General features: G+C 42.8%; 1 protein-coding gene across 4 annotated transcripts in view; it reads left to right on the top strand.

Moving 5' to 3' along the window:
• Nucleotides 1–27,846, top strand: part of MKLN1 (muskelin 1) — a 199,536-nt gene that overhangs the window by 110,824 nt on the left and 60,866 nt on the right. For all 4 annotated transcript variants that reach the window (XM_077837053.1, XM_077837063.1, XM_077837072.1 and 1 more), the window contains 2 exons: nt 23,479–23,691; nt 25,257–25,478. In XM_077837053.1, the coding sequence (XP_077693179.1) occupies nt 23,479–23,691; nt 25,257–25,478 (435 nt within the window). The remainder of the gene's footprint in view (nt 1–23,478; nt 23,692–25,256; nt 25,479–27,846) is intronic.

Genomic DNA, 27,846 nt, shown 5'->3' on the forward strand with positions numbered 1-27,846 from the left:
TTAGATCAGTGGTTCTCGACCAGCAGTCCAGGTCCCCATGGAGGGCCAAGAGTAGGTTGCAGGGGGTCCGCCAAGCAGGACCAATGTTGGACTTGCTGTGGCCCAGGGCAGAAAGCCGAAGTCCCACTGCATGGGGCTGAAGCCTGGGGCCCTGAGCCCCGCTACCTGGGGCTGAAGCAGAAGCCTGAGCAGCTTAGCTTCACTGCGGCGTGGGGCCCTGGGCAGTTGCCCTGCTTACTACCCCTTAATGCCGGCCCTGGATTTTATATGCAGAAAACCAGTTATTGTGGCACACGTGGGCCATGGAGCATGTTTGTGGCGCCTCAGAGAGAGAAAGGGTTGAGAACCCCAGTCCACCTCATCTCTTTCTTGACTTGTTTTAGAAATGGATGTTTCTAATCTTCATAGGGTTTTGCATTTTTCATAAGTTATTCATCATGCTGTAAACTAGTGAGGCTATGGCCAGTTACTTTGCTTTGAGTTGAAGTGTAATCTGAATTACTTCAAGGATGGGTTTTTTTGAAGTCCGGTTCTTCGATGTGTCCTGCCTCCTCCTGTTGCAGGTAGAGCAGGCAAAGGTGTAATTATCATGATAATTAGAACTTTATCTTTACAGTGGTACATAAGTTAATCATTCCCAAAGGAAGTTATTAAATGAAAATTTGTCTAGGTTTTTATTCAGGGAGCAGGACTTTGTGATATTTTATTTGTTTGGTGTCATGGTAAGGCTTTCTTGAAGTGGTATTTTGTTTTTAACAGTGCTAATGATCACCATGGTTCTGATGTTTACTGGAGTGAGTTAAAAACTTCTGAGCAGTTTCTGAGACAACAGTCTCCTGGGTGCAAAGGTTTAATGCTTTAAGTTGATAGCTCCATTGTTCCAGTGCAATCTATCTGTCATGGAAGGGCATGATCATCTGTGGTGAGGGTAACTTTTTGTAACAGTGTTTTGAAGATGAGGATTGAAACCTTGAATTTTACCTGATCTTCCTTAGAGAGCTAGTGAAGAAAGTGAAGCACTAGAGTGATATGTTCTTGTTAGCCTGTATGATTGAGCAGATGGGTTACTCTGTTATGAGACAAGTGATCCAGATTCTTGTCACCTTCCATTTTTAGGTTCTAAACTGGTGTTTTTGGAACCAGCTTAGGGATCTTACATTTCTGTTAACTTTTTAGGGTTATCTACAATGAAACTTGCAGGTTATTTGATGTATTTTAATTATTTATTTAGGTTTCAAATTGATGCCTATTCAGAGCTCTAGGCATGCTAACTTAATCATATAATAAATACAATTAGATTAAACCTCAGCAGTGCTAAAATGAGTTCCACAGGAATTTGATCATCCAGCCAGCTACTTTTCATCTAGAAAATGGACCCTCAGCCTTCTCCAAAGGCTCTATCAAACATCTATTTTGCAGCATGCCTGGAAGGTTGCCAAGTTGGGGCTATTTCAGACTATTGTGAAGAGAGCAAGTTCCAGAGTTTGAGCCCTCACAGAGAAACATCTTGTGTGCCAGTCTCTCTCACTTACAACGAGGGACTCTAGCTTGAGCACCCATGCTGACCACAGCTGTGGTAGTGTGGCATGGGGTAGATGCAGTCCCAGGCCATCTAGGGCTTTGTAGGTCATAACCAAAACCTTAAACTCCACTCAGTGGGCAGCAAGTACAGTTTTGTTTGTTTCCAGCAAGATGCCCCACTTTACGTAAGTGAGCCGTTGTTCTGCACCTTCGGTTTCCAAATGGCTTAAATTATAGCCCCATGTAGCGTTTATTGCAGTAGACTAATCTTGAGGCAACAAAGATAACAGTGGCAAGGTCCACATCTGAAAGGAAATGTTGCAGCCTTCTAGCCCGATGCAGATGGTAAAAAGCTGACTGAGTCACTGCTGTGATACGATTGTCCAACACTGCCAGGGGGTCTAATATTACCCCTTCATTTGTAGACTCTATTAACTAATGGCGGATGTGCTCCTGCAGTCCACGGAGGGTGGTGATACCTCCTCCGGCTTCTTCTCCCAACTGGCCATCATTACCTCAGACTTGTCTGTGTTGAGCCTCAGACAGCTAACTCTCCTCGATGCCCCAGCATCAGTTAGACACTGTCTGAGGTGCTGTTCTATGTTACCTAAATCTGATGTGATAGAGACATACAGGAATGCATCTGATGAAGTGAGCTGTAGCTCACGAAAGCTTATGCTCAAATAAATTGGTTAGTCTCTAAGGTGCCACAAGTCCTCCTTTCCTTTTTGCGAATACAGACTAACACGACTGCTACTCTGAAACCATACAGTGGGTGTCATCAGTCTATTCAAAACTCGAAACCCTGTGCCTGCTTACTAAACTTTCTACTGGCCCCATATACATATTGAACAGGAGAGGTGACAGAATGGGACCCTGTAGCACCCTGCACTTGAGCTCTTTGGGTGTAAGAGCAGTTGCTTACAACTATACATTAAGCTCTCCTTGAGAAGAGAACTAAGTTGCTGAAAGTCAACCCCTCCAGAGTCTACAGGTGAGTTAGTGACCCCTCATGATTAAGACTGTGATTTAGTCACGGGTATTTTTAGTAAAAGTCATGGACAGATCACGTGCAAAAATCAAAAATTCATGGTCTTATACTAAAAATAATCTTGGGGGTGGGGGGGAAGCATTCGAGAGGTGCTGCTGGGGGGGATGCATGAGGCCAGGGGCACCAGCTGCCTGGAGTCACAGACCACGGACGCTCTGGCCAGCCAGGGGCCACGGCTGGTATGGCTGTCCCTGGGGCCACCTGAGCAACTGGCCCCAGAGTCAGTCACGCTGGCCCCTGAAGAAGTCACGGAAAGTCATCACTTCCTTGACCTCCGTGACAGACACGCAGCCCTACTCATGGTAATGAAAACAGCTGTTGGATTTAATACCAGCATTGGACATCTTTATGCATTGCCAGGAGATCATTGACCAATGCAGTCTCTGTGTCATTGCCAGGTCTGTACTCAGACTGACAAGGGTCAGAGAGATCAAATGCATCTGTGAATTATTTCACAACCTTCTCCACAGTCTTACCCAGAAAGTAAGATGTGATACTTTTTGATGATTAGTGAAAGCAATGACTTTTTAAGGAAAGACCTTGTAATTGCTTCCTTCATAGCAGCACGCAACCTACCTTCTCTCTGAGAGGCACTGACAATCTCCACAAATAAAGGCTAGTACTTCCCCACTGGCCTGGAAGGACATGGATCCAAAGTACAGGTGGTGGGGTGAAGTTCTTCCAACACTTCCAGTGTTTCATGGAGCATCACTGATTGAAACTGTGGAGAAGAGAAGGCCCTTGTTCCCTTAGGACCTTACTCTATCACAGAAATAGACAGCCAATCCCTAAAATGATCAATCTTGTCCACAAAACAATTTCTTCTCAGTGGGAGGGACTCAGATCAGCATCTGAGTGGAGACAATCCAGATTTACCAGATTATCACCTGAAACAAATCTATCTGAAATTTTGCAGATGCTATGATGGAGGAAAAGGTGTTTTTTTTTTGGTCTCTTACACAGCCATGTTGTAAGAGTTTAAAAAGTCTTTATGCTGCAACTGATCAGCCATGGCACGAGGCTTCCACTTTCAGTGCTCTAGCTGTCTTCACTTGTTGCAGATCTGTAAATCAGGGTAACCTGTGAAAATGAAGCTGGCCAAGATGGCACCCCATCAATGAGAGACAAAATGGGAGTATTACATGTTTCCTACCAACCCACTGAAGGAGTGGTCTGTTTGTGGAACATGATTCTTCTTCCTTTGCTCTCTAGAATCTCTGGTTCCATTAATCTTTGAGAGCAAACCATCAAAACAAACCTCTTGCCCCAACAGGAGGGATGAGCCCTCTCCTCAAAATGCAGGATGAAATGGTTGGTCCATGATACAGGTTTAGGATCCAGTTGCCTAACCTTCACTCCAAGTCCAAAAACCAGTTCCAAAATGTGACTAGCTGTATGAGGTGAGCCAGTACCTACCTGGGATAGTCCCATGGTAGTCATGGTGACCAGGAAATCCTGAGCTGTCTTAAAAGATTCTCAGAAGTTGCTGAGAACCATCAATCTGTACATTCTAATGCCCCTGTAGTGAGGAATTTAGTTGGCTCATGAAGTGACTTGGTAGTACCATGGTGCAAGTGATACACAAATACCAGCCCCATGTTAATCTCATCCTCTGACTCTCATGTAAGTTGAAATACTGTATCAGATCCAGTTTTGGAGAAGAGCTCCTATGTTTAAGGCTGGCTGCAATCAACATGGTCACACCTCTTTTCAACTGAATTCTTCTCTTCCCCCTCTTCCCCCCCCCCCCTTGGTTTATGATGTACTATTACCCAGCAGATGATAGCTATACTAAAACTGGCCCAACAGCAGCATCTACCAAAGTCTGTGTAATGTACACAAAGTCAGGGAAGGGGTCTCATCTTTTATTAAATGATAGATGGTTGGTTGATTTCCCACCATCCAACCAATAATTGTGAACGAAGGCCAGGTTCCTTGTCTCCTGACAACTTTACCTCCTGAGGTGAAACCACTGGAACAGAAATTAAACCACCTTACAAATTTTATTACCTTCTCTCCTTGTCAGCTACAACAGAGATTGAGAATACAAAGTCCCCACAACCATACAATCCAGCCTCGGGCTTCCATATTCCCACTATATGGCAGTGTTGTCCCACTCTCTGTGATACTTGATGATGGCGATCAAATGCATGTAGTTGGCTGGCTGGGTAGTGACCCCTAGAGCTGGTTGAAAAAGACATCTTAAAGAAAAACCCACACACTGTCTCACATTGAAGGGCCATTCTCCCCTTACAATTCTTTCTCTCTCTCTCTGTTGTTTGCTGCCACTATGAACAAATGGTGAGAACATCAAAATGATTGATCACACGCTTGGTCCCTAACCTGCCAGTCTAACTGCCATGGAACTAACAGGGCAAAGTGCTGTATAGTGTTGTTGGAATTGGAGCTGGGCAAGTGGCTTATAGCAGATCATTAAACATGTCCTAATTTTTGTTGTTGGGTTGTGATGGTTTGAACAGGTTGCAATTGTTCTCATTTTCCACAGGGTTCTAATTTCACCTAGTGAATGCTTGTTGGTTTGGAGGTGATTTGTAAGCATTTTGTTGCGAATATTAAAAATATGGGATGTATAGATTTCAAGGCCAAAAGGGACCACTGTGATGGCCTAGTCTGACCTCCTGTGTAATACAAGCCGTAGAACTTTCTGAAATTAATTCGTAGAACATATCTACAAGCAATGAAATCCTTGCTGATCTTGAACACAAAAAAGAATGGACAAATGACCAGGGAAGAGTATAAAAATATTGCTCGGGCATGCAGGAGTGAAATCAGGAAGGCCAAATCACACCAGGAGTTGCAGCTAGCAAGAGATGTTAAGAGTAACAAGAAGGGTTTATTCAGGTAAGTTAGCAACAAGAAGAAAGTCAAGGAAAGTGTGGGCCCCTTACTGAATGAGGGAGGCAACCTAGTGACAGAGGATGTGGAAAAAGCTAACGTACTCAATGCTTTTTTTGCCTCTGTCTTCACGAACAAGGTCAGCTCCCAGACTACTGCACTGGGCAGCACAGCATGTGGAGGAGGTAACCAGCCCTCTGTGGAGAAAGAAGTGGTTTGGGACTATTTAGAAAAACTGGACAAGCACAAGTCCATGGGTTTGGATGCGCTGCATCCGAGAGCGTTAAAGGAGTTGGCGGATGTGATTGCAGAGCCATTGGCCATTATCTTTGAAAACTCATGGTGGTTGGGGGAAGTCCCGGATGACTGGAAAAAGGCTAATGTAGTGCCCATCTTTAGAAAAGAGAAGGAGGAGGATCCTGGGAACTACAGGCCAGTCAGCCTCACCTCAGTCCCTGGAAAAATCATGGAGCAGGTCCTCAAGGAATCAATTCTGAAGCACTTAGAGGAGAGGAAAGTGATCAGGAGCAGTCAGCATGGATTCACCAAGGGCAAGTCATGCCTGACTAATCTAATTGCCTTCTATGATGAGATAACTGGCTCTGTGAATGAGGGGAAAGCGGTGGACGTGTTCGTTGACTTTAGCAAAGCTTTTGACACGGTCTCCCACAGTATTCTTGTCAGCAAGTTAAAGTAGTATGGGCTGGATGAATGGACTATAAAGTGGATAGAAAGCTGGCTAGATTGTCGGGCTCAACGGGTAGTGATCAATGGCTCCATGTCTAGCTGGCAGCTGGTATCAAGTGGAGTGCCTCAAGGATCGGTCCTCGGACCGGTTTTGTTCAATATCTTCATAAATGATCTGGAGGATGGTGTGGATTGCACCCTCAGCAAGTTTGCAGATGACACTAAACTGGGAGGAGAGGTAGATATGCTGGAGGGTAGGGATAGGATACAGAGGGCCCTAGACAAACTGGAGGATTGGGTCAAAAGAAATCTGATGAGGTTCAACAAGGACAAGTGCAGAGTCCTGCACTTAGGAAGGAAGAATCCCATGCACCGCTACAGACTAGGGACTGAATGGCTCGGCAGCAGTTCTGCAGAAAAGGACCTAGAGGTTACAGTGGACGAGAAGCTGGATATGAATCAACAGTGTGCCCTTCTTGCCAAGAATACCAATGGCATTTTGGGATGTATAAGTAGGGGCATTGCCAGCAGATCGATGGATGTGATCGTTCCCCTCTATTCGACATTGGTGAGGCCTCATCTGGAGTACTGTGTCCAGTTTTTGGCCCCACACCACAAGAAGGATGTGGAAAAAATAGAAAGCGTCCAGCGAAGGGCAACAAAAATGATTAGGGGTCTAGAACACATGACTTATGAGGAGAGGCTGAGGGAACTGGGATTATTTAGTCTGCGGAAGAGAAGAGTGAGGGGGGATTTGATAGTTGCTTTCAACTACCTGAAAGGGGGGTTCCAAAGAGGATGGATCGAGACTGTTCTCAGTGGTAGCAGATGACAGAACAAGGAGTAATGGTCTCACGTTGCAGTGGGGGAGGTTTAGGTTGGATATTAGGAAAAAATTTTTCACTAGAAGGGTGGTGAAACACACTGGAAAGCGTTAACTAGGGAGGTGGTGGAATCTCCTTCCTTAGAAGTTGTTAAGGTCAGGCTTGAAAAGCCCTGGCTGGGATGATTAGTTGGGGATTGGTCCTGCTTTGAGCAGGGGGTTGGACTAGATGACCTCCTGAGGTCCCTTCCAACCCTGATATTCTATGAGTCTATGATCTCTTTAGAAAAAAATTCCAATCTTCACTCAAAAATTACCGGTGATGGAGAATCTACCACAACGCTTAGTAAATTGTTCCAATGGTTAATTTCTCTCATGGGTAAAAAGGTATACCCAATATCCTGTAAAAAGAAAAGGAGTACTTGTGGCACCTTAGAGACTAACCAATTTATTTGAGCATGAGCTTTCGTGTCTGATTTTTGTCTAACGTCAACTTCCAGCTATTTGGTCATGTTATATCTTTTGTTGGATTGAAGAGCCCATTATTAAATGTTTGTTCCTGGTGTAGATACTTATAGATTGTAATCAAATTACTCAACCTTCTTTTTGTTAAGCTAAATAAATTGAGCTCCTTAAATCTCACTATAAGACATGTTTCCAATCTTTTAATTATTCTCGTGGCTCTTCTCTGAACCCCCTCCAACTTATCAACATCCTTCTTGAACTGTAGATTGTCTTCACTTCAGAGTTAACTCAGATTCTTAGCTGGCTATTACTCCTAACCCTCCTGTTTAATTTTAGTTCTAGTAAATATTATTGTAAAACGCACATTTGCTCAGCTATACTGGATTAGTCCTTCACTACCTCCTGGGAGATGGAACAAGATGGCCCTAGTAGGACTTTTGTGTCTTTCATCTAATCTATGAGCAGTGATGTCATTTTTATTATACTCCTGGGTGACCTGTGCACCACTGTGCATGCACATTATTTTTTCGCAGAAAATACCTTCTACCACCAAGTTACTGCAGCTCTGCTTTTTGCCCACCAGGGGCCGCTGTGGCGCTAGAACAGAGCAGCTGCTCTCAGGTGGGAGCAGCCCCAGCTGCTGATAGGGAAGAGAAGACGCTGCCTTCCTGCAGTGCCCTGCCTGTGGGGCCAGGTCAGGAGCCTGGAAATGGGAGGACAGACAGTGTGGGGCACATGGAGCAGGGGCGGGAGGGTTAACAGACTGGGCTTCGTAAGGGCTATTGGGGGAGGACAGACTGGGGCAGGGGCTGAATAGGAGTGGAGGCACAGGACCTTATGGGGACGGAGTGCAGGGACACATGGGGCTGGGGGGTGGGGCTGGCTGAGGGAGTGTGGCTGGTTGAGGGAGTGCAGGGACACATGGGGAAGGGGGGGAGGTGCAGAGCCACATGGGTAAGGTGGGGTGGCTGAGTGGGGGTAGAGACACATATATGGGGATGGGAGAGGGGATGCAGGGCCGCCTGGGGACGGGCCAGCGGGTGCAGGGCCACGTGGGGGAAGAGGGGTGACTGAGTGAGGGCACAGGGACACATAGGAATGGTGGGGGGGTGGTTCAGGGCAACAGGGGGTGGCTAAATGGGGTGCAAGGGCATATGGGGATGGGGGGGAGTGGGTGTCGGGGTGGAGGGACACATGGGGTTGCAGGGACACATGGGGATGGGCAGATGTGCCTGACTGAATGGGAGAGGCCAGGGTCTGCATGGAGGAGGCTCCCTAACAATCCCTCCCTTTCCTCCAAAAAAAACCCTGTTCCATATTTCTCCCACTAACACCCAACAATGATCCAGGGTCACTCCCAGTCTCTTTCCCTCTCTGTCAGCTCCTGCATTAACCCTGACTTCCCCAAGCCTTTGCACTTCTTCTGTGGGGTGGGGGAGAATATGGGTCTGTGTTGCAGTTCAAATGAATTACTCAAAGTTCTGTATTTATATGCCTAGTAAGGAATCCATTTGTCAGAAAACATTTCCTGAATCTTTCATTGTCTGTATTGTTGCAGACATTTGCTGACAGGTATTTTAAAATAAATTTACCAAAATAATTGAAACTGGTGTGATTATAGTGTGTGTTTTTGACAAATAAAATATGCAGAATTTTCAGAATTTTAAAATTTTTTGCTCAGAATTCCCACAGGAGTAGTATTTGAGTGTAACTGTGAGACTATAAATCATTCATTCCTGCTTTGAATATTCAAAAGAAACTTTAGTATGTACACACAATAAAGTCTAATAGGAGGTTCTCTTGTATCATACTGCTTTCCTCTGTTACTTTTAATTTTCATCTTAAATCAGAGAGCTGCTAAACAAATCATAACTTCATGCTAAAAGCTGCGTCTGACCTTAATCCTGTTCCTGCATGTCTGAGTCAGATGCCCAGAAAGGACTTTAGGCATGACTAAACCTGTTTATTTGCATATGAGAGTACTTGTAAGTATATCAGCCAGAGCCAAAGTACTGTATTTTCTGCCTGAATGAAGAATATTTCTTCATCCTTTCCCCTTCACTTGTGACTAGCTGTGTAAGTGGACAGTTATCTGCAAAAATTTTACTTGTTTTCTTTTTGTACCTGAATCTAAAAAAATCCCCAAACTGTTTGTGGAAATGGTATCAAACCATTGTTTCCGAAGGAGTATTTAGAGAGAGCTTTAAATGTCTCAAATTTTAGCCAGACTTCCTGTTTACATGCTACTTCACAGCCCTTTTTTATACTTCAAGATCATAACTTACAGTACCTCTAAAGCTACTGTACTTGCAATTTTTTTTAAAAGCACAGGTGGACAAAAGCACCTTGTGGGTGAAATTATTATAGGTATTGAACTGTTGCAAAAGGATGTCACATGTTTGATTGCTTATGTTCATATTTGTGGTATGTTTGCGAAGTTCATATTTGTGGCTGTAATGAGAGTAACTTCCAAGTTCAAAACAAACTTCTGGCTGGATTCTTGTCTTACACTTTTATAAAGCCACTTAAGACATAAGTTACTCCTGACTTACACCATTGTAACAGATCACAATCTTCCCTAGGTATCCATTGTGTGAACATTCTGAAGAAGGCTTGCTAATCATTCATGTTATGGTGCTTTTATTTAATTCGCTAGCATTTATCCAACATCCAATTTATTTTATAGTTTGGCCTTGTGTGCTAATAGAAGTGCTCTATGCTACAATTTGGAAGCACCAACTTCAATTCTTCTACTAGGTCTTTGGTATCCTTGGTTTCAAGGGACTTGAAGCAGGTTCTAAGATGAGTGGGATGGTGTCATGAATTTACAGGATCTGTGGTGTGCCCTGGCCTGTACACTGTTTCCTGGGAATGCCCCTTATAGCGTAGACATAACTTCAAGCTGGTGGTGTGTGATTCCCCAGCTCACATACACATACTTCAACTAGCTCTCATTGACCTAGCTAACATGAGTATAAATAGCATTGTAGGCATGGAGCAGTGGAACAGTTTAGCTGTGCCACATGTGAACCTACCTGAAACCAGTGGGTATGTACTCTGCATGGCTAAGCCATGCCTTTGCTGCCCCTACACATTCTATTGTGGCTACACTGCTGTTTATACTTGCACTAGCCTGATGAGAACTAGCACGAGTATATGTACGCTAGCAGGAAAATCACACCCCTAGCTTGTAGTGTAAACATAGCCTTAGTGTGCCAGACCCCCAAGGGATCACAGTCTTACACTGAGTGGATGATTTACCATTCCACTCCCCAGGGAAAAAAATTATACTTCTCTGTATATTTATGAATTGTAACCTATTAAGGGAAATGGAGAACAATGAATTTCTGCATCTGAGATACAGGCAGAGTTGACTTTTTTTTTTTAAATGTCCTCATCCTAGTTTGCTTCAGGACAAGAGTGTTTATCTCATGATGCTTATTTCCGAACTGGAGACAGTGTTCACATTCCATTCAGTCTTTTAAAGCATCTAAAAGGGATAAATAGTTAGCTGTTCATATCCCCCTCCCCCTGCCCGATTTTTAAACAATGTGAAGACCTGCTCCTGAGGTTTCTCATCTGGTTCAATCTGCATACAGCAGATCATCACTTATAACTCTTTATTAGCAAGAGGTTATGACATCCAAAAACAGCTAAGATTCCCCAAGCAGCCTTTTCTTTAGGGGAAGGAGAATTGGTTTTCTCCTGCCTTGTTACAATGAATCTATTTTCGTGTGAACATTTATTTTTAAAAGATGTAAAGTGAAAAAAACATTTTTTTGTGCTTGTAGTATGCCAGTGCTGTGTTGCTACAATGATGCATAGTAACTGTGGCATAGATAATTGTTTGAGCAGACCCTAAGGAGTTATTACAATCCTTTCTCCTTCTTGTAGAGAAACAAATTATTTTCTATAGGTAATGCCCACTATGGTGCTCCAGAGCAAAAATATCTGAACCTTTGAAAATATTTCATATGTTAGTCCTTAAGTAGGATAATTGGTTTCCATATTTGCAAGTTAAATGAAGTTAAGTCTTAACTGTATTTTATAATGTGGTGTAGCATATTCAGAAGATATTTTTCATAAACATATGCAATGATTCGGCATTGCATGGCACAGTTGGGTATTTGAGGAATACCAAAAAACCACTCTCAAGTCTCTGGCATTGGTCACTGTTGGAGAAATAGTGGACTTGAAGGCCCTGTGTATCTTAGGTACTTTCATGGCCCCCTTACAACAGTATCTGACTGCCTTTTAATTTTTCATCACTGTGAGGGCAGTGCTATTAACCCCATTTTACAGGTGGGAGACTGAGACATAGACTGAGAGTTATCCTGGGTCACGGAGGGAGTCTGGCAGAGCAGGGAATTGAAGCCAGGTCTCCTGAGACCCAGACTATTGCCCTAGCCAGCAGACCATTCTTCTGCTCCATGGCAAATCGGATATTGCTGTGTAACTTTCCATGCCACCAAGCAGCTGTGTGACTTACTTAAGTTGTAAGATCCTATTGGTTTTAGTTGCTCTTTTTATTAAGAGAAGTGTTGTAATTTTTCCACTGTCTAACTCAGAGAATCATCCAAGCTGTGGTGATATTGGTCTCCATCAGTGTGGGAATCTGGCATCTCTGGACACAGGTAGCAGTACAAAATGCTGGTGCACAAATCTTCACCAGGAGAGAGAGCAACTGTTCAGATAAAATCGTACTATTGATGGCAATGCCTTCCATATCCCTTGAGATTATTCATTTGCAAGTCTTGGAGGATATTTAATCCTTTCAAGTGCAGATATATTCAGAATGTAGAATTTTACTTTCGTACTCAAAATTTAGTCACAGCAGACTATCCCCTTGCTTTACTTAGGAAAAAATGACTTTACTTCTCTTTTTCTCTGGGTCCTACAGAGCCACTACAGATATGGAAGAAGGAGAGCTGACTATCTTCTTCCTTATATGTAATCTACAGATTTGTTGATCAAATTCAAATTGCAGAGTATTTATTTTGAGGAATACATAGGTGTACCTCTCACTTGTACGTTAATTTCATTACATAATGTATCTGAGGGCTTGTCTACACTGCACTTTACAGCGCTGCAACTGTCTCGCTCAGGGTTGTGAAAAAACGCCCTCCTCCCCCCAAGTGCTGCAAGTTTCAGTGCTGTAACATGCCAGTATAGACAGTGTAACAGCGCTGGGAGCCATGCCCCTTGTGGAGGTAGTTTTTTAGAGCGCTGGGAGAAAGCTCTCTCCCAGCGCTGCTCCGTGACCACACAAGCCATATTAAAGCTCTGCTGTGGCAGAGTGCCTTTCCCAGATCTGAAGGAGAGCTCTGTGGAGTTCAAAGCTTATTTCTTTCACCAACAAAAGTTGGTCCAGTAAAAGATGTTACTTCGCCCACCTTGTCTCTATCATATCCTGAAACCAAGATGGCTACAATCCTTGTCACTTAATTTACTTGGATTCTTGTCTGTTCCTTAGTTTGCACACCAGAAGTCTCGGAAGAAAAATGGAAAAGGTTCCCACAGCTAACATTTGTTGTTAATTTGTTTGTAGGCTAAAAGTCACTAAATGTTACTGTGTGTGGCAAGTAGTCAAAAGTGAGATGCCTATTTCATAATTGTCTGTTAAACTAGCTAACATGTTCTTTTGAAATTACCACTAACAAAGCTTGTAATTCACATGTGCAAATAACTTTTTAAAAAGAGACTATTATAAATCTAGGTATTTAGAGGAAATGTTTAATGTAATATGTGCCCTTTACTACTAATTGACTAGCACTTTAGCTATCAAAAGTAATAGATAAGTAGAAGTTAGCTTTAAACACCTTTGTTTATTTACTTATCCATGATACTTAAATTTTTCTCGACCACGGATCCCAAAGTCTTAGTCCCATGCTCTGCCTTCCAGTGCAGACTGCCTTCTTACAGTAGAGATGCCTTTTTATTTGACAATTCTGTTTTGAGTGGGAGGCTGTGATGAATAGAAACTAATCAAGTTTTACCTTCCTTGCTGTCTTCCACTGGAAAATCTGTTTCAAAAGAGCGTGGTATTTATGTTTTTGGTAGTAAGTTTTCTCTTTTCCCATCTATGGATGGGAGAGGTATGTGTAAAATTTCACTCTGTCAATGGATGTGCACCATACAAAGCGGGTCTGTGTGGTGAGAGTACTAAATACTTAATAAATCAGTTTGCAGTTTTTGTGGTTCTGCCCAGATTCAGAAGAGGGCATAATCTCAGTGGGGTCTAGCCATCTTGTGACCTTTGACTCATGAAATTTGTGCCAGTCAAGACTCTGGAAAAATTTTCGTTTGTAGCCCTTTCACCCTATTTTGTCTCTTCCATTACTAATTTAAAAGGAAAGTCTTATCTACTACAGTCTCTCTTCCTCCCCTGGTGCCTAATAAATAAGAAGTCAAGATTTTTAAACACTTCCAGAATCAGCAAACTCATTCCCAATTTGAATTCAGTCAGGTCACTCTCTCCATAACAAGCTGTTTCACTGTACTCTTTGTCTGGACAACAGGCCTGCCATTGTAGCTATGTGAAGTAGACTTCTTTGGATGAACATTCTCAACTGCCCACAGGCTCTTTATTCATTTCATCACGTGTTGCTGTAAGTGTCTTATTCATTTTCTTTTGTCCAGAGTATCTATACATATCTTTCTTCATAAATGGACCTTGTGTCCTGCACTGAAGTGTGTTCATATTACAAGGACGTGTAGACAAATATAGTAACCCTCAAGCAAGTGCAGGTTTAGACCTTTCCACTCTGGTTTCGATTTCAAAATAAACGACACCATTGTTTAAAACCATTTCTAAGGAGCTGTTTCCATCGCTACCAAAAAGTGGTAGACTTACTGATTGGAAGGTTCCAGTGGGTTCCTTATACCCTTTTTCATGGTTGTTAATGCTTTCATGCATGCACAACTTGAGTTTTTGAATAAGTTACCAATTAAGCACTCTTCTGGTGGGCAAGGGCTTGTAGTAGAAAAGATGGAACAAGCCATGGAAATGAACTAACTTCCTTTCCCTAAAGGTGTACCCTTCAGGTTAGAGATTAAATGTTGTTAGAGATCGGTCTGGGGAAGCTTGCATTGTTACTACCCTTGTTGTGCCTGTTATCTGAATACATGAAAAGGGGAATTAGGTCTACAGAAGCTGTTAATTCAGCACATGCAATTAGTACTTAAAAAAAAAAAAATCTATATTCTGAGACTTGAAGGATCACTGTGCCTTTACCTTGGTATTACATTTAGATAATCGGAATGAAATGTGTTACTGCTGTTCATTTTTATCTTATAAGAATCTTTTTATGGTTTGCAACATTGTGTTGTGTACTGCTCAAAAGTAAACAAACTCCTTTACCATTGGTACCAATGCCAAGAATTTGGTACTTTAAGGTATCAATGGTTTAAGATTTATTTCTACATTTCAGAGAAATATCACGTGAGAGGAAGGATGTTCTTATGGACAAAGCACTAATTTCAAAATTAGAACATCTGAGTTCAATTCCTGGCTCTGTCACAGACGTTGTAACCATGGGCAAATCGTGTACTCTCATGGTGCCCTCTATTCACTGTCTGTAAAATGAGGATAGATGCTTCTTGTGTCTTGTTGCCTTAGACTGTAAACTTTTGGGGCCAGGGACTCTCCAGCTATGTGTCAGTATCCATATACCTAACATTATTGGTTGTCTAAACTGCAAATTGATGGAATATCTTGATGATGCAGATGCTTCTTTAAATTACTGCATGAATTTTTGAAGTATGTTCTGCCTATACATCAAAAGCCTTTCATGTGAAAACAAAAATGGCACTCAAATCATCTCCAGTTCAGTACAAAAAGGACTTCACTTGCAAGGGCAATGACATAACAAATGGAGGATCCATAAAACATCTACTTGAAATACAGACATTGATCTTAACATTCCATCTAAATGGCCTCTTTAACAAAGCATAAAATGTTCTACTGTTCCCCTTGCCAAAGAGCATCCATAAGTGTCACAACTGCATAAATGTGCTCAGAGATGGGCTTTCACTTCTGTGTTACAGGGATGACCTGCCAAAGAGGCTGAGGGTACCTCTTTGAAGTATAAAAACTAGCGCTGTCAAGCAATTAAAATAATTAATCGTGCTGTTAAACAATTTAATACAATTTATTTAAATATTTTTGGATGTTTTCTACATTTTCAAATATATTCATTTCAGTTACAACACAATACAAAATGTACAGTGCTTACTTTATATTACAAATGTTTGCACTGTAAAAAAAAAAAAATAGTATTTTTCAATTCTCCCAATACAAATACTGTATTTCAATCTCTTTATCATGAGAGTTGAATTTACAAATGTAGAATTATGTACAAAAAACCCCCTGCATTCAAAAATAAAACAGTGTAAAACTGGAGAGCCTAAAGTCCGCTCAGTCCTACTTCTTGTTCAGCCAATTGCTCAGACAAACAACTTCTTCTTCAAGTGCTTGTTAATGTGCATTCCACATTAGGTGTGCGTGCGCCGCGTGCACGAGCATCGGAAACTTTTTCCCTTGGTGGCTCCCATCGGGACAGTGGGGGGCCCCCTGAGTGGCGCCATTGCGCCATGCATATATACCCCTGCCGCCTGATCCCCTCTAGTTCCTTTTTACCGTCCATGGCGGTGTTGGAAGAACCCCTCTGAGTCTCTCTTGTATGAGAGCAGTCCCTTAGCCTTTCCCAGAGTTAGAGAGCTGTTATCAGTTAGTTAGCATACCTTTGTTGTGGATACTTAAGTGATTAGGTGCTTGGAGGCTTCCAGCACCCACCCTGGGCCGCAGGGTATGCCGCAGGCCCAGGGGTTTAAGGCTTATGCCATGTCCCGCCAGCCTATGCCAGTTAGTGACCCCCACGACTCGTGTCTACATTGCCCGGGGGAAGAGCATCAAACTGAGCGGTGTAAGATTTGCAAGGCGTTCAGGCCAAGAACAAAGAAAGAAAGACTTTTCTTTGAAGCAGTAGTTGATGGAGGCTGCATTGCAGCCACTGGGTCCAGAGCACCCAATGTCTGCTCCGGCTTCCTCGGTGCGTAGTGCCCCGGAGCTGTCGAGAGACCCGGCACCGGCTAAACACTGAAAGCTGCCGGCCCCAGAGCACCAGACTAGGCCCCGGCACCGCTCATCCTCCCCGGTGCGGCCCACGGCGCAGCCAGAAGGAAGGTGCAGACTTTCCCTGCATAGGAGGCCGGCACCTTCCAAGGCCTCGAGCACCAATCAGAGCGGGACGGCCGCTGTACCGATGCTGGCACCAGTGGCTTCAGCACCATGAGTCCCACCGAGTCCAGGCCTAAGTGAGCTCAGTGCAGACGATGGGCTCGAGGACATAATGGATCAGCTCTCCATGCCTGGCACCTTTGAGGCGGCGAAGGACCTCCATTGAGTTGTTGGTGACGAGCCCCATCCTGTACAAGGAGAATCCTCCGGCACCCATGCCACGGGTGCTGTCGAGGGGTAAGCCGGCATTGGTGTGCCGTTCGAGGGCACCGTCCCGGCATTGTTCCTGGAGTTGATCCTGGTCGAGCTCCGCGTCTGCAGACTCCCAGTTACCCGCAGCTCAGAAGGAAGTCGCGGTACCGGGAGTGGATCGGTGCGAGGAAGTGATGGAAGGAGCACGATGCTCTCCGGCACCACTTAAAGACTGGCACCAGGAGGAGTCGAGACGGCCCTTGCCGGAGGACTCCCGCAGATGCCGATCCTGGGAACGCTGGTCCCAGTCCAGATCCCGTTCCCAGTCCCGGGGATATCGGTACCGGTCCCGCTCCCATTCAGTTAGGAGCCGCTCATCGATCTCCCGCCAGCACAGGTCGTCGGCACCGCCGTGGCCTTCGTGGTTGGCGTTGCCACAGTTTGGCGCCGACTCCGGCCGTTAGTTATTCGCACCGTTCTCCCAGACAGCAGGGACCATCAGATGGGTTAGCACCCACAGTGGGGGCCGCCAGGTCATTGGCCCTTCTGGACTCCTTGGACCTATCAACAGCGCCAAGGGGCCCTGTCCAGGCCGAGCTACTCGGTGCAGCAGTCCCGGTCTCCGCACCGACGGTGCCGGAAGCTACAGTATTCAGGCCTCCAGCATCCCCCCCTACGATAAACCAGAGAGACCAGCACTGAGTCCAGTGCCGCCCCAAGGTCTCCTGGCCCGGCTTAAGCCGGAGGCCCCTTCCATGGGAGAAGGGGAGCAGGAGGACCAGCCAGAGGGGGGTTGAGCAGCTGCTAACCTCCTAGTCATCCCCGGATGAGGCAGGGACAGGTACAGCGGTGTCCGGCCCTCCACCCATAGACCACAGAGCCCACCAGGAGCTACTGTGTAGGGTCACCTAGAACTTGGGGTTGCAGGCCGAGGAGACGGTTGAGCAGGAGGACTCCATGGTGGACATTTTGAACCCCAAAGGTCCATCTAGAATAGTGCTCCTGCTCATTAAGACCATCCAATCGAATTATAAGACTCTATATATATGATATATAATATATATAAGACTATGTGTGTGTGTGTGTATATATATGGCATACCCCGGCCTCCAGCACTCCAAGGCCAAAGGTGTGGAGTGCAAATAGTTTGCCCCGTCAAAGGGCTATGTATTGCACTACAGTACTAGTATGAGGTGAATTGAAAAATACTGTTTTTGTTTGTCATTTTTGCAGTGCAAATATTTGTAATCAAAAGTAATATAAAGTGAGCACTGTACACTTCGTAGTCTCTGTTGGAATTGAAATCAATATATTTGAAAATGAAATTAAATATTTTTGGATGTTTTTCTACAATTGGTATTCCATTGTTTAACAGTGTGATTAAAACTGATTAAATGAGATTAATTTTTTTAATCATGATTAATTTTTTTGAGTTAATCTCATGAGTTAACTGCAATTAATCGACAGTCCTAATAAAAACTCAGTATTGTTTAATTGGAAAACCCGCTCTTTCAATATAAATGTCATTCAGGAAGCTACGGTTGTCAATGTTTCTCATAGATAATGAGGCTGTAGTGCGTTTCTTTCCCTCCCTCCCCTTTCGTACTGGTCCTTCCTCAAGATAAGAATGGAAGAAGTGCAGAAAGAGCGTTGTGAGGAAAAAGGATTAAGAAATATGGACAGAGAAGGGATGTGAGAAGGGCATTTAAGCTTTGACGTGAAAGTGAACCTTACTGCATGTCATAGATGTACTGCTGAAATGTTCTTTTAAGGCTTGTCACAGATCCCAGTTGAGTGCCCCTCTCACAACTCGCTAGACTGCTACAAGGAAACCCAGTGGTGGGTCAGTGGGTGTGTTAAGCCTCTGGATTCTGAACTGAACCCAGCCACTGCCCCAGTCTTGGGGTCCCTAGGCATGCTCTCCGTACACAAATGTTCTGTCTTCCAGCTCTTGAGAGTGGGTGCTACCCCTAGACTTTGGTCTCAGTGCTGAGGCTTCAGTCTTTTCTGTAGCTTACACATGCCCTCGCTTAGAACTCCACTCAAAGGTATGATTCTTCTGGTTTCCCTCTTCAAGGGGCAACATAGTGGGTCTGAATGCTTAACATATAGACTTTGCATAGAAATCTAAGGCATGCTTTCTCTTTAATAGCACAGGAATTAGAATACAGATAATTTAGAAAACCGTGAACATCCTCAACATAATGCCTTTCACTAGCTCACCCTTTCCTTGGGGAGTCCTTGCGGTCCTCTGCCTCATCCAGATCCCACGTGCTGGATTGCTTCTCCCTCCTCTTGAGCTGGAGAAAAATGACCCTGAATAGATCAGTTCCTCCCTTTCTTTTGAACCTTTGTCTCATCTGTCAGGTGACTCCCTCGTCAGCCTCAGTACGTGACCAGAGATTCCCTTACAAGGTGACTTCATTGCCCAGGTGACCTAGGTTTTCCTGGTTGGGAGCCAGTCTGTTGTCTAGAGCATTAAATGTCAGTAGTTGAATATTTAAGTTAAATGACCCTCTATTGTTAGGCCATTGACAGAACAATGGAAGATAACTAGCCCCATATTTTCACTGAAGACCACCACCTTCTCTACGAAGCCAATGACTGGCATGTTTAGGTTGGCACAATGGCGGAAGTGCTACGCTCCTGACCTTTTGTTTTGTGTGACAGCAGCAGCCACCTAATACCATCCACAAGGTCAGTTCTCAGTGACTTTCCCAACAGCCAACACCACCTGGAAATGATTTACATAGGCTTACAAGTTCTACTTATTTGGTCCCTCCTGGAACCATGCTGGAATCTACAGTCTGCTGACTGGTCCTGTTATGTGGCGATTGTAGAGGGCTCGGTAAACCAAATCCCACCATATCTGGCTTGTTACCACCAGTTTGTAGGTGTACGAATATCGGTGCCAAATTGAACATTGCAAGGGGCTTCAGAAAAGCATTCATTCCTTTGCTGGACGGAAAAGAGCAAGGCACTCTTCTGGCAATATCAAGCTGACAAAAGCCCTGAAACCGCAGTAGCATTGCTTGAGTCTTTGAACTCAGCAAGGAAAAGGTGGTGTGAAACTGTGACGGTGCTTGACTTTACAAGGTCAAGCCACAATACTTGAAAATGCCTCCTTTTCAGACCACCACAGGTAGTGAAGATGCCATCTCCTCACAGTTAATTGCCAAATCCTGTGTGGCAATGGATAAAAACATTTGGTGGTAAGTCCACAAACAACTTTATCACGCAATAAATCCGTGCCAGTTGTCTTCACCCCTTTCTGACCTTCTAAACACTAAATGAAGTGGATAAGGGTCTTTCCAACACTAAGTCCGAGAAAGTGGCATAAATGGACAGAGTATATCCAAAATTCCTGAAGAAACTTGGTCAAAAGGCAAAAAGGTGGCTGGCAGACATTTTCAGCAACATCCAGTCTTCTGCTGTAATACCAAAAGAGTGGAAGATAGCCAGGCTCATAGCCATTTTGAAGCCTGGAAAAGAGGCCACTGATCCAAAAAGCTACCAGCCTAACTCCCTCTTTAGCCATTGCTATAAACTGTTGAAGTGGCTCATGCTTCAAAGGTTGCATCTAATACTGGAGCAACTGGTCCCCAAAGAGCAGGCTGGATTTAGAACCAGTCGCAACTGCTGTGATCAGGTGCTGGTCTTAACCAGCTACATAGAGTCTGGCTAACAGTGAAATTTTAAAATGGGCAGCATTCATTGATCTGTCTTCTGCATGTGATACTGTATGGCACAAAGGTCTCCTGCTGAAGTTGTTAGCTTTTCCATGACAGTCAATCATCAGACTCATCACCAAGATGCTGAGTAACCGAAGATTCACCTTGGTAAATCTGTCCACAAATTACAGTAATTGAACAACAGCCTCCCACAGAGGTATATTTTAATACCTTCACTGTTCAGTCTCTATACCAGCGACATTCCAGCCACATCATCCTGTAAATTCATCTGTGCAGATGACATTGCACCAACAATGCAAACGTCCTCTCTAAAGACCACGTCAAAGGTCATGAACAATGAGCTCCAGACACTTGTAATGTATTTCAGAGCTTGGCAGCTGAAACAGTGTGCTTCAGAAACACACATCTGTGGCTTCCACTCAAATAACCGTGAGGCCAAAGTGCTGCTGAAAGTGGACTTCTGTGGTCTGCTACTTTTGCCTGACCACAATCCATGGTATCTTGGTGTTACCTTTGATTGGATGCCGAGCTATCTCCAACACCTTGACCAGACGAAAAAGAAAATAGAGACAAGGGTTAAAATCATCCAGAAGCTCACTGACCCATCCTGGGGTTGATACATGCACACTTCGAAGATCCGTACAAGCCCTGGTCTTGCCCATGTGGAGTATTACGCACCAGTTTTGGTGCAAGCAGCTCCCATGCCAATCTCATTGACATTGAAATCATTGCTGTGCTCAGGATTGTTACTGGCTCTCTCAAATCAACACCAGTACTATGGCTCCCAGTTTTGGCGGGCATTGTGCCAGCCAACATCAGGTGAGAGGTTGCTGTGGTCCGGAAGTACAAGATCCTGATGGCTCCAGACCTTAACTCACTGCCATTCTCCTGACTCAAATCCAGGAAGTCTTTCTGGATCTGTATGTCAACCCTACATGCCAAATGAAAGGATGCCAGCACTCTGTCTCGAATTGTGGGCCTCTTATGGCATCTCAAACAAAGACCTGATTGAAGATCCAACAAAAGAAGTCCTGGGATTTTATCTTTCTCATAGGCAGTGGACTATACTCCACTGCGTTTTGAACAACACACGAAGGTGTGGATAAGTCCTCCACAAATGAAAAATTAAGGAATCACCAAATTTTGACTCTGTGATACAAACCATGAGATACATAATGGCAACTGCCCCATTTAGCTTACAGTGGGGGCAGAAGGAGGATCCACCTAGCTACCCTAGAAGTATTAAAATGGCTTTCAAATCTCAAGAGTCAATTATCTCAACCTGTTGCTTTTCAAGTGTCATTTGAAAGTAGAAGACTAGCCCCATGTTTCAAACTGGAGTTTGGCTGCAGAAAGCTCAGTCTCACACAGAATTAATAAGTTGTATAGATTACTCAAATTGTCACAATGCTATATATTGCTTTTAGTTAAAAGAATCTTGTTGCCTATTGGTAACATAACTGCTGTGTAATCTTTAGAAAGCTGTGTTCATGCCTGTGATATAATAGCATATCCTATTTATAAAATGCAAGAGAAATTCAGTACAGGTTTTTAAATAACATTTCAACAATTTAGGGTTGCAGGAAATGGTGCTTGCAGTACACTCCCTTTTTTTTTAAACACAATTTGAATTCTTGTCCTTGAAAACTCTAACATTAAGTCTCTTGGTTGAGGCCAACACTTAAGTTTTGTGATTATTAATTCTAAAATATACTGAGGCAGTTTCACGTTGTGTGCTAAGACTTCAGCAGTAGTTTTAGAACTATTTCTTGTCCTGATATTGTATAATTGTGATTTGTCTTATGAAATTTTAGATAAGATTTTATATAATGGACTAATTTTATTTAAGCTGCTTGCTATGTCAAGTGTCATAATTCCACCTCTGAAGGAGGGATTCCCTAATTGGTTTTTATTAAAGTTGAGGTATATAAGATGCAGTTAGTTTTCTTCTGTAACTGATCTTTTAATAAGGGAAAGCTTACATAACACACACAATTCATGCGGGGCAGAGGATTTTTGTATATTTCAATAAAGGTAGATTTGTTACTGGCTTGTTTTAGTCTGTAGTAGTGTGACAGGATTAAAATATCTCACTTTTTATTTGAGCTTGATTTTTTTCACTGCTCATGGAGGTTTCTGGGCTAAGCTTTCTTAGTTAAACCTCTGCGTATCAGTGCTGGCTCCTGACACTCACTCTCATTTTGGGTCATTTGTACTTCTCACCTCCTAGCTTTTAGACTCTCCAGCTCTAATATTGAGCTTGTTGGACAGCTATATTATTCAGTGTTTTTGTTTTTTTTGTCAGAATGCTCTAATTACTCAAGGAACTCTTTCACATGCCCCACCAAACAGCTAAAATGGCTGACAAAAGCAAAATGTCTTAAGCTCTCACATCGCTTCCAGATGTTGTTCCAAGTGATTCAGAGCAAGCCAAGGTTAAGATCAAATAAACTGTTAGGCATTTTTTGCCCTTCCAGGTTATAGACTTTCTTCTTGTAAAATCTGATGTGAATAATAAAGTACATGAAACTTTGAATAAGGCTTGGCACATCTTGCGATTCTGACAACTCTGTATATATACACACACAAACGCATCACTTTTATGTGTACTCTTACATTGGAGTATGGAGTCACCTTATGGCTTATGCTCTGCGAAAGCAGAGTGGATACTTCATCTATTTTTAAACTTTCTTGTTTTCTCAACCAAGGATAGACATGTTGGTTGTTATGTCTTGCGTATGCAGGTTTGATTGTGTTCAGCCCTCTTGGTTGGATAGATTGCTGTAGGGAATATCACTGGGGATAGAAATAAAGAATTTTATGTATTCTCTAAAGCAGATTCTTTTATAAGGCTATGTAATTGTTAAGTACTTATTTACCCTGACTGAGAAAATATCTGGGGCCCTAATGTATTGTGCCTATTAAAATGTTTTCTAACTTTCTTTTTTAATAGAATGGTCCTAGTGCCAGATCTTGTCACAAGATGTGCATCGATATTCAGCGAAGGCAAATCTACACACTGGGCCGTTATCTCGATTCCTCCGTGAGGAACAGTAAATCTCTGAAAAGTGATTTCTACCGCTATGACATTGACACCAACACATGGATGTTGCTAAGTGAAGACACTGCAGCAGATGGAGGTCCCAAGCTGGTGTTTGATCATCAGGTCAGGTGTAGAGATAAACATTGAGTACACTTTTATTTCCTGGGCTTTGCTTAAAACATTTCTTACCATAGCCCGTTACTAGAATTGAGAAGTGTTTCACCAGGTAATGCAACTAAAAAATATATATTGGGAGAAATGGATAGGATGTATTTTTTAAAAACGTATGTTCCTAATTAACAATGTAAATGTTACAGTATAAAAAAACTACTCTATTTTTTTTCAAGAACATGAAGTTATTTGTTTAGTATCTTGTAATCTCCTATAAAGATTAAGAAACAATGCAGCTATGTCTGGGAAAGCTCATCTTGCACAGTGATGTCTTGTTAGTGAGTAACAGGTGCTCATCACTGGGATTGTGGAACCACAACCATATTGTAGCCAGTGTTGGGTGTTACTGTGGACAACAATGCAAGAGACAATGGAGATATTGGAAAAAGGGCTTGGGTTTTGATCAAAATTTGGCCTACCTTTCATTTAAAAAGACTTGTGGGGGGGTGTGTGTGTGTGCACGCGTGCGTGTGCATACACGTATATGCACTTCATAGGCATAGGAACTCATTATGGAATTGGCTGCCAGTTTTTCTTTGGAATATTGTACCTTGCAGAATTCAAATTAAAATTGAATTGATTCTTTTTTGCGACTTTTTGTGCCAACCTGTTCTGAGGAGCCACGGAATGTTTTTGTAATTCCATCTGTCCTCCTTCCTTGCATCTCTTGCTTTTTCCTACTTTTTTGTAACTCCGTTTGTTGTTTCATATCTGAAATAAGTTTTTTGGAGACAGGGATCACATTGTCATCTTTGTACTGAGAGGCACTGTTTGGGTGCTGTAGAATACAGTTATGTTTCAAGCTTTAGAGATTGTTTAATAACAGTACATATCCCTTAATGTCTATATTGCCATAAGACCTAGAGACCTTACAAGGTCAGGGCCCTGTTTTAGAAATAACAAGTAGATAAGACAAACAGGTAGGCTGCTGGAGGAAGAGGGGCAGAGCTGAGCATGGGGTAACAAAAATCATAGGCTGTTTTAATCCTAGTTGTGTGTACAGTCCTTGGCCAGTTGTCAGTAATCCTGATTCCCCCGCCTCGCCGTTATCAGATGGTAGCTTTTAGTATATGTTATAACAGGTTATTGCAAACAGAGTAAAAAAGCAAACCACTGACTTCTTCATTTTTACTCTGCTACATAAAATTTTGAATACGCTATTGAATACTCAGAGGTGATCAAAGTGCAGTCTGTGGTTGCCCTCATCTTACACAGATGGGGAGAATGGAGACACTAGACCCTGGCATGCAGTATTGCTTCATGTGGGCAGCCAAGCCACATTGTAAACTGGGGGCCAGTAATCTCTGTGCACTGCATCTGTATTACACATGGAGTTAGCTGTAAACTGCTTCATTTACTACAGATTAAGGAAGGAGGATGTGCTGATATTAACTCATGCTGAATACTGCTGTTCTGCTGGTTACCTCAAAGAGCTAAGGGTTTTTATTGGCTGATATGAAATATTAATGTATTCTTGATTAAACTAATGTAGTTTGTATATCTCCTGCTTCCTACAGATGTGTATGGATTCAGAAAAACACATGATCTATACGTTTGGAGGTAGGATTTTGACATGTAATGGCAGTGTAGATGACAGCAGAGCCAGTGAACCTCAATTTAGTGGATTGTTTGCTTTTGACTGTCAATGTCAGACGTGGAAACTGTTGAGAGAAGATTCGTGTAATGCTGGACCTGAGGACATCCAATCCAGGATAGGACACTGCATGTTATTCCATTCGGTAAGAGTTCACTTTGGATTTTGTCATAATGCCTGATTTTCGGGGGTGATACCTGTTTAACTTCACTGAGCACATGAATCTTTCTTCAGATTAGTCTTTTGGGTGAGAAGTAAAACAGATATTCGCCACTTATAATTAATAACACTGGCACTGTTTGTAGGAGACAGTGATAATAATGTATGTTTTTGTATACTTTAAAATTCACCTTGTGATTTAGTTGGAAATGGTAGTCATCATCTGAACTGACTGCAGTTGTGCGCTGCCATTAAACAACTGTTGCATTCCCTCCTCTCCCTCCCCCTTCAGCGATGGTGCATTTCCATGGAGTCTGAAGTGATCTTTGCTAAAAGTTGGTAAAGCATTTTGGGATCCTTTGGCCTGATAGATGATGCATATTGTTAATGGAAGCAGTTGGTGACTTGCAGATTATATCCATGTGTTTGAGTGTATTGAGAAAGTAAGGGCCTGATTGTCAAAAGTGTTCAGTACCCAGCAGCTTCTGTTCTTGAAAGGTGCTACCGGGTGCCGAATACTCTTTTAAATCGGGTTACTTCCTAAATTCCAAGGCCAGGAGGGACCACTGTGATCATCTAGTGTGACCTCCTGTGTAACACAGGCCATAGAATGTCCATGAATTAATTCCTGTTTGAGTTAAAGCTATCTTTAAGAAAAACATTCCAGCTATGATTGAAAAATTGCCAAAGTTGGAGAGTCTGCCACAATCTTTGTTCCAATGGCTAATTACCTTCACTATTAAAAATGTGTGCACTATCTCCAGGCTGAATTTGTCTAGCATTGACTTCCAGCCATTGGATCTTGTTATACATTTGTCTGCTAGGTTGAAAAGTCCATTATAAAATTTTTGTTCACCATGTAGCTACTTATAAAGTCCGCTCTTAACCTTCTCTTTGTTAAATTCAAGCAGCTCAGTCTCTTTAGCTTATAACTATAAGGCATGTTCTTTAATCTTTTAATCATTCTCATGGCTCTTCTCTGAACCCCTACATCTTTATCAACATCGTTCTTGGATTGTGGGTACCAGAACTGGTTACAGTATTTATTTAGGGGCTTAAATGTGATCAGAGCTTTTTGAAAATCTTCCCTCCATTGTGGGTACTGAGGATTTTCAAAAATGTGTCCTTAAATGCCTAACAGCTATAGGTTTATCTAAGAATTTTGGTGACAATATGAACTTTGATTGAAGTGTGGTTTTTACATATCCCAGGCCTCTGATATTAGAGTTTCACAGTAGGTATAGTTTAGTAGTACATTTTTCACTGTCTTAATACTGCCAACTGAAAACATAAAATTTAAATTGCAGTCATTTATTATGTTCGTATTTTGGTCCCTTAAGAATTCCTATCTCTGTTCATTTAGTAGAAGATACTTTTTTCAAAGTTCCACTTTGTTTCGAATTGCCTTCTAAAGATTTAGAAAAACTGTTAATTTATTTCCACAAAATACTTTCAGGTAACTCTGTGAACTTGTGTATGTTTTGTGCTCACATAGGTTTTCTCCCCTCAAAAAGCATTTTATCAGATTTTTTTTTTAAATCACTGATTTTTATCCACCCTGGTTTGTGCAAAAATGTATCTAAGGATAGATACATTATAGATCAAAGATCTCATCATGGAATAGGGATTATAAATACTAATTCTATAGTATGAGACAATATATTCATGTCATGTTTAAGAAACATTTTGTAAATGAGTTCCAATAGTTCATGGATTAGGGACCCAATTTTATGGGGTTCTAGTGTCTTCTATATAGATTATTTAGGTTAATCTTTCTATCTACCCAGTGGGACTCAGTGCTCAGTCTAGAAGATACCATCACAGATGCTTAGTTCTCAAACTGCGGATTTGTCTCCAGAGATAACATGCTTGTTAACAGCAAAAATGTTTCTTCTTTGAGTGATTGCTCATGTGTATTCCACAATATGTTTGTATGTGCCCGCCACGTGCACCAGTGCCAGAAGTTTTTCCCCTAGCAGTACTCGTAGTGGGGAGCGCCTCCCGTGACCCCTGGAGTGGCGCCTACCTGACGCGGTATAAGGGGAGCTGCACGCTCCCCCCCACCCTCAGTTCCTTCTTGCCGCCAGTAAAGGTGTCGGAACTGCTTTGCTCCAGTTTTGCTGTAGCTCATCCCCCGGAACTGTTCGTTCGTTCAGTGTTAGTACCTGTAGTTAGTTAGCCATTTAGTTAGTCTGTGAGCCCAGGCCAGGGCACGCTGTGTGAATCTTGTAGGTGTTCTTTGCCAAGAAGTGACCTGCATGCAGACTGCTTGCGCTGTTTGGGAGAAACCCATATCAGCGAAAGGTGCAAGATTTGCAAGTCATTTAAGTCTGACCAAAAGAGAGAGGGACATT

The sequence above is a fragment of the Eretmochelys imbricata genome, chromosome 1 (genome assembly GCF_965152235.1).
Source record: "Eretmochelys imbricata isolate rEreImb1 chromosome 1, rEreImb1.hap1, whole genome shotgun sequence".
NCBI lineage: Eukaryota > Metazoa > Chordata > Testudines > Cheloniidae > Eretmochelys > Eretmochelys imbricata.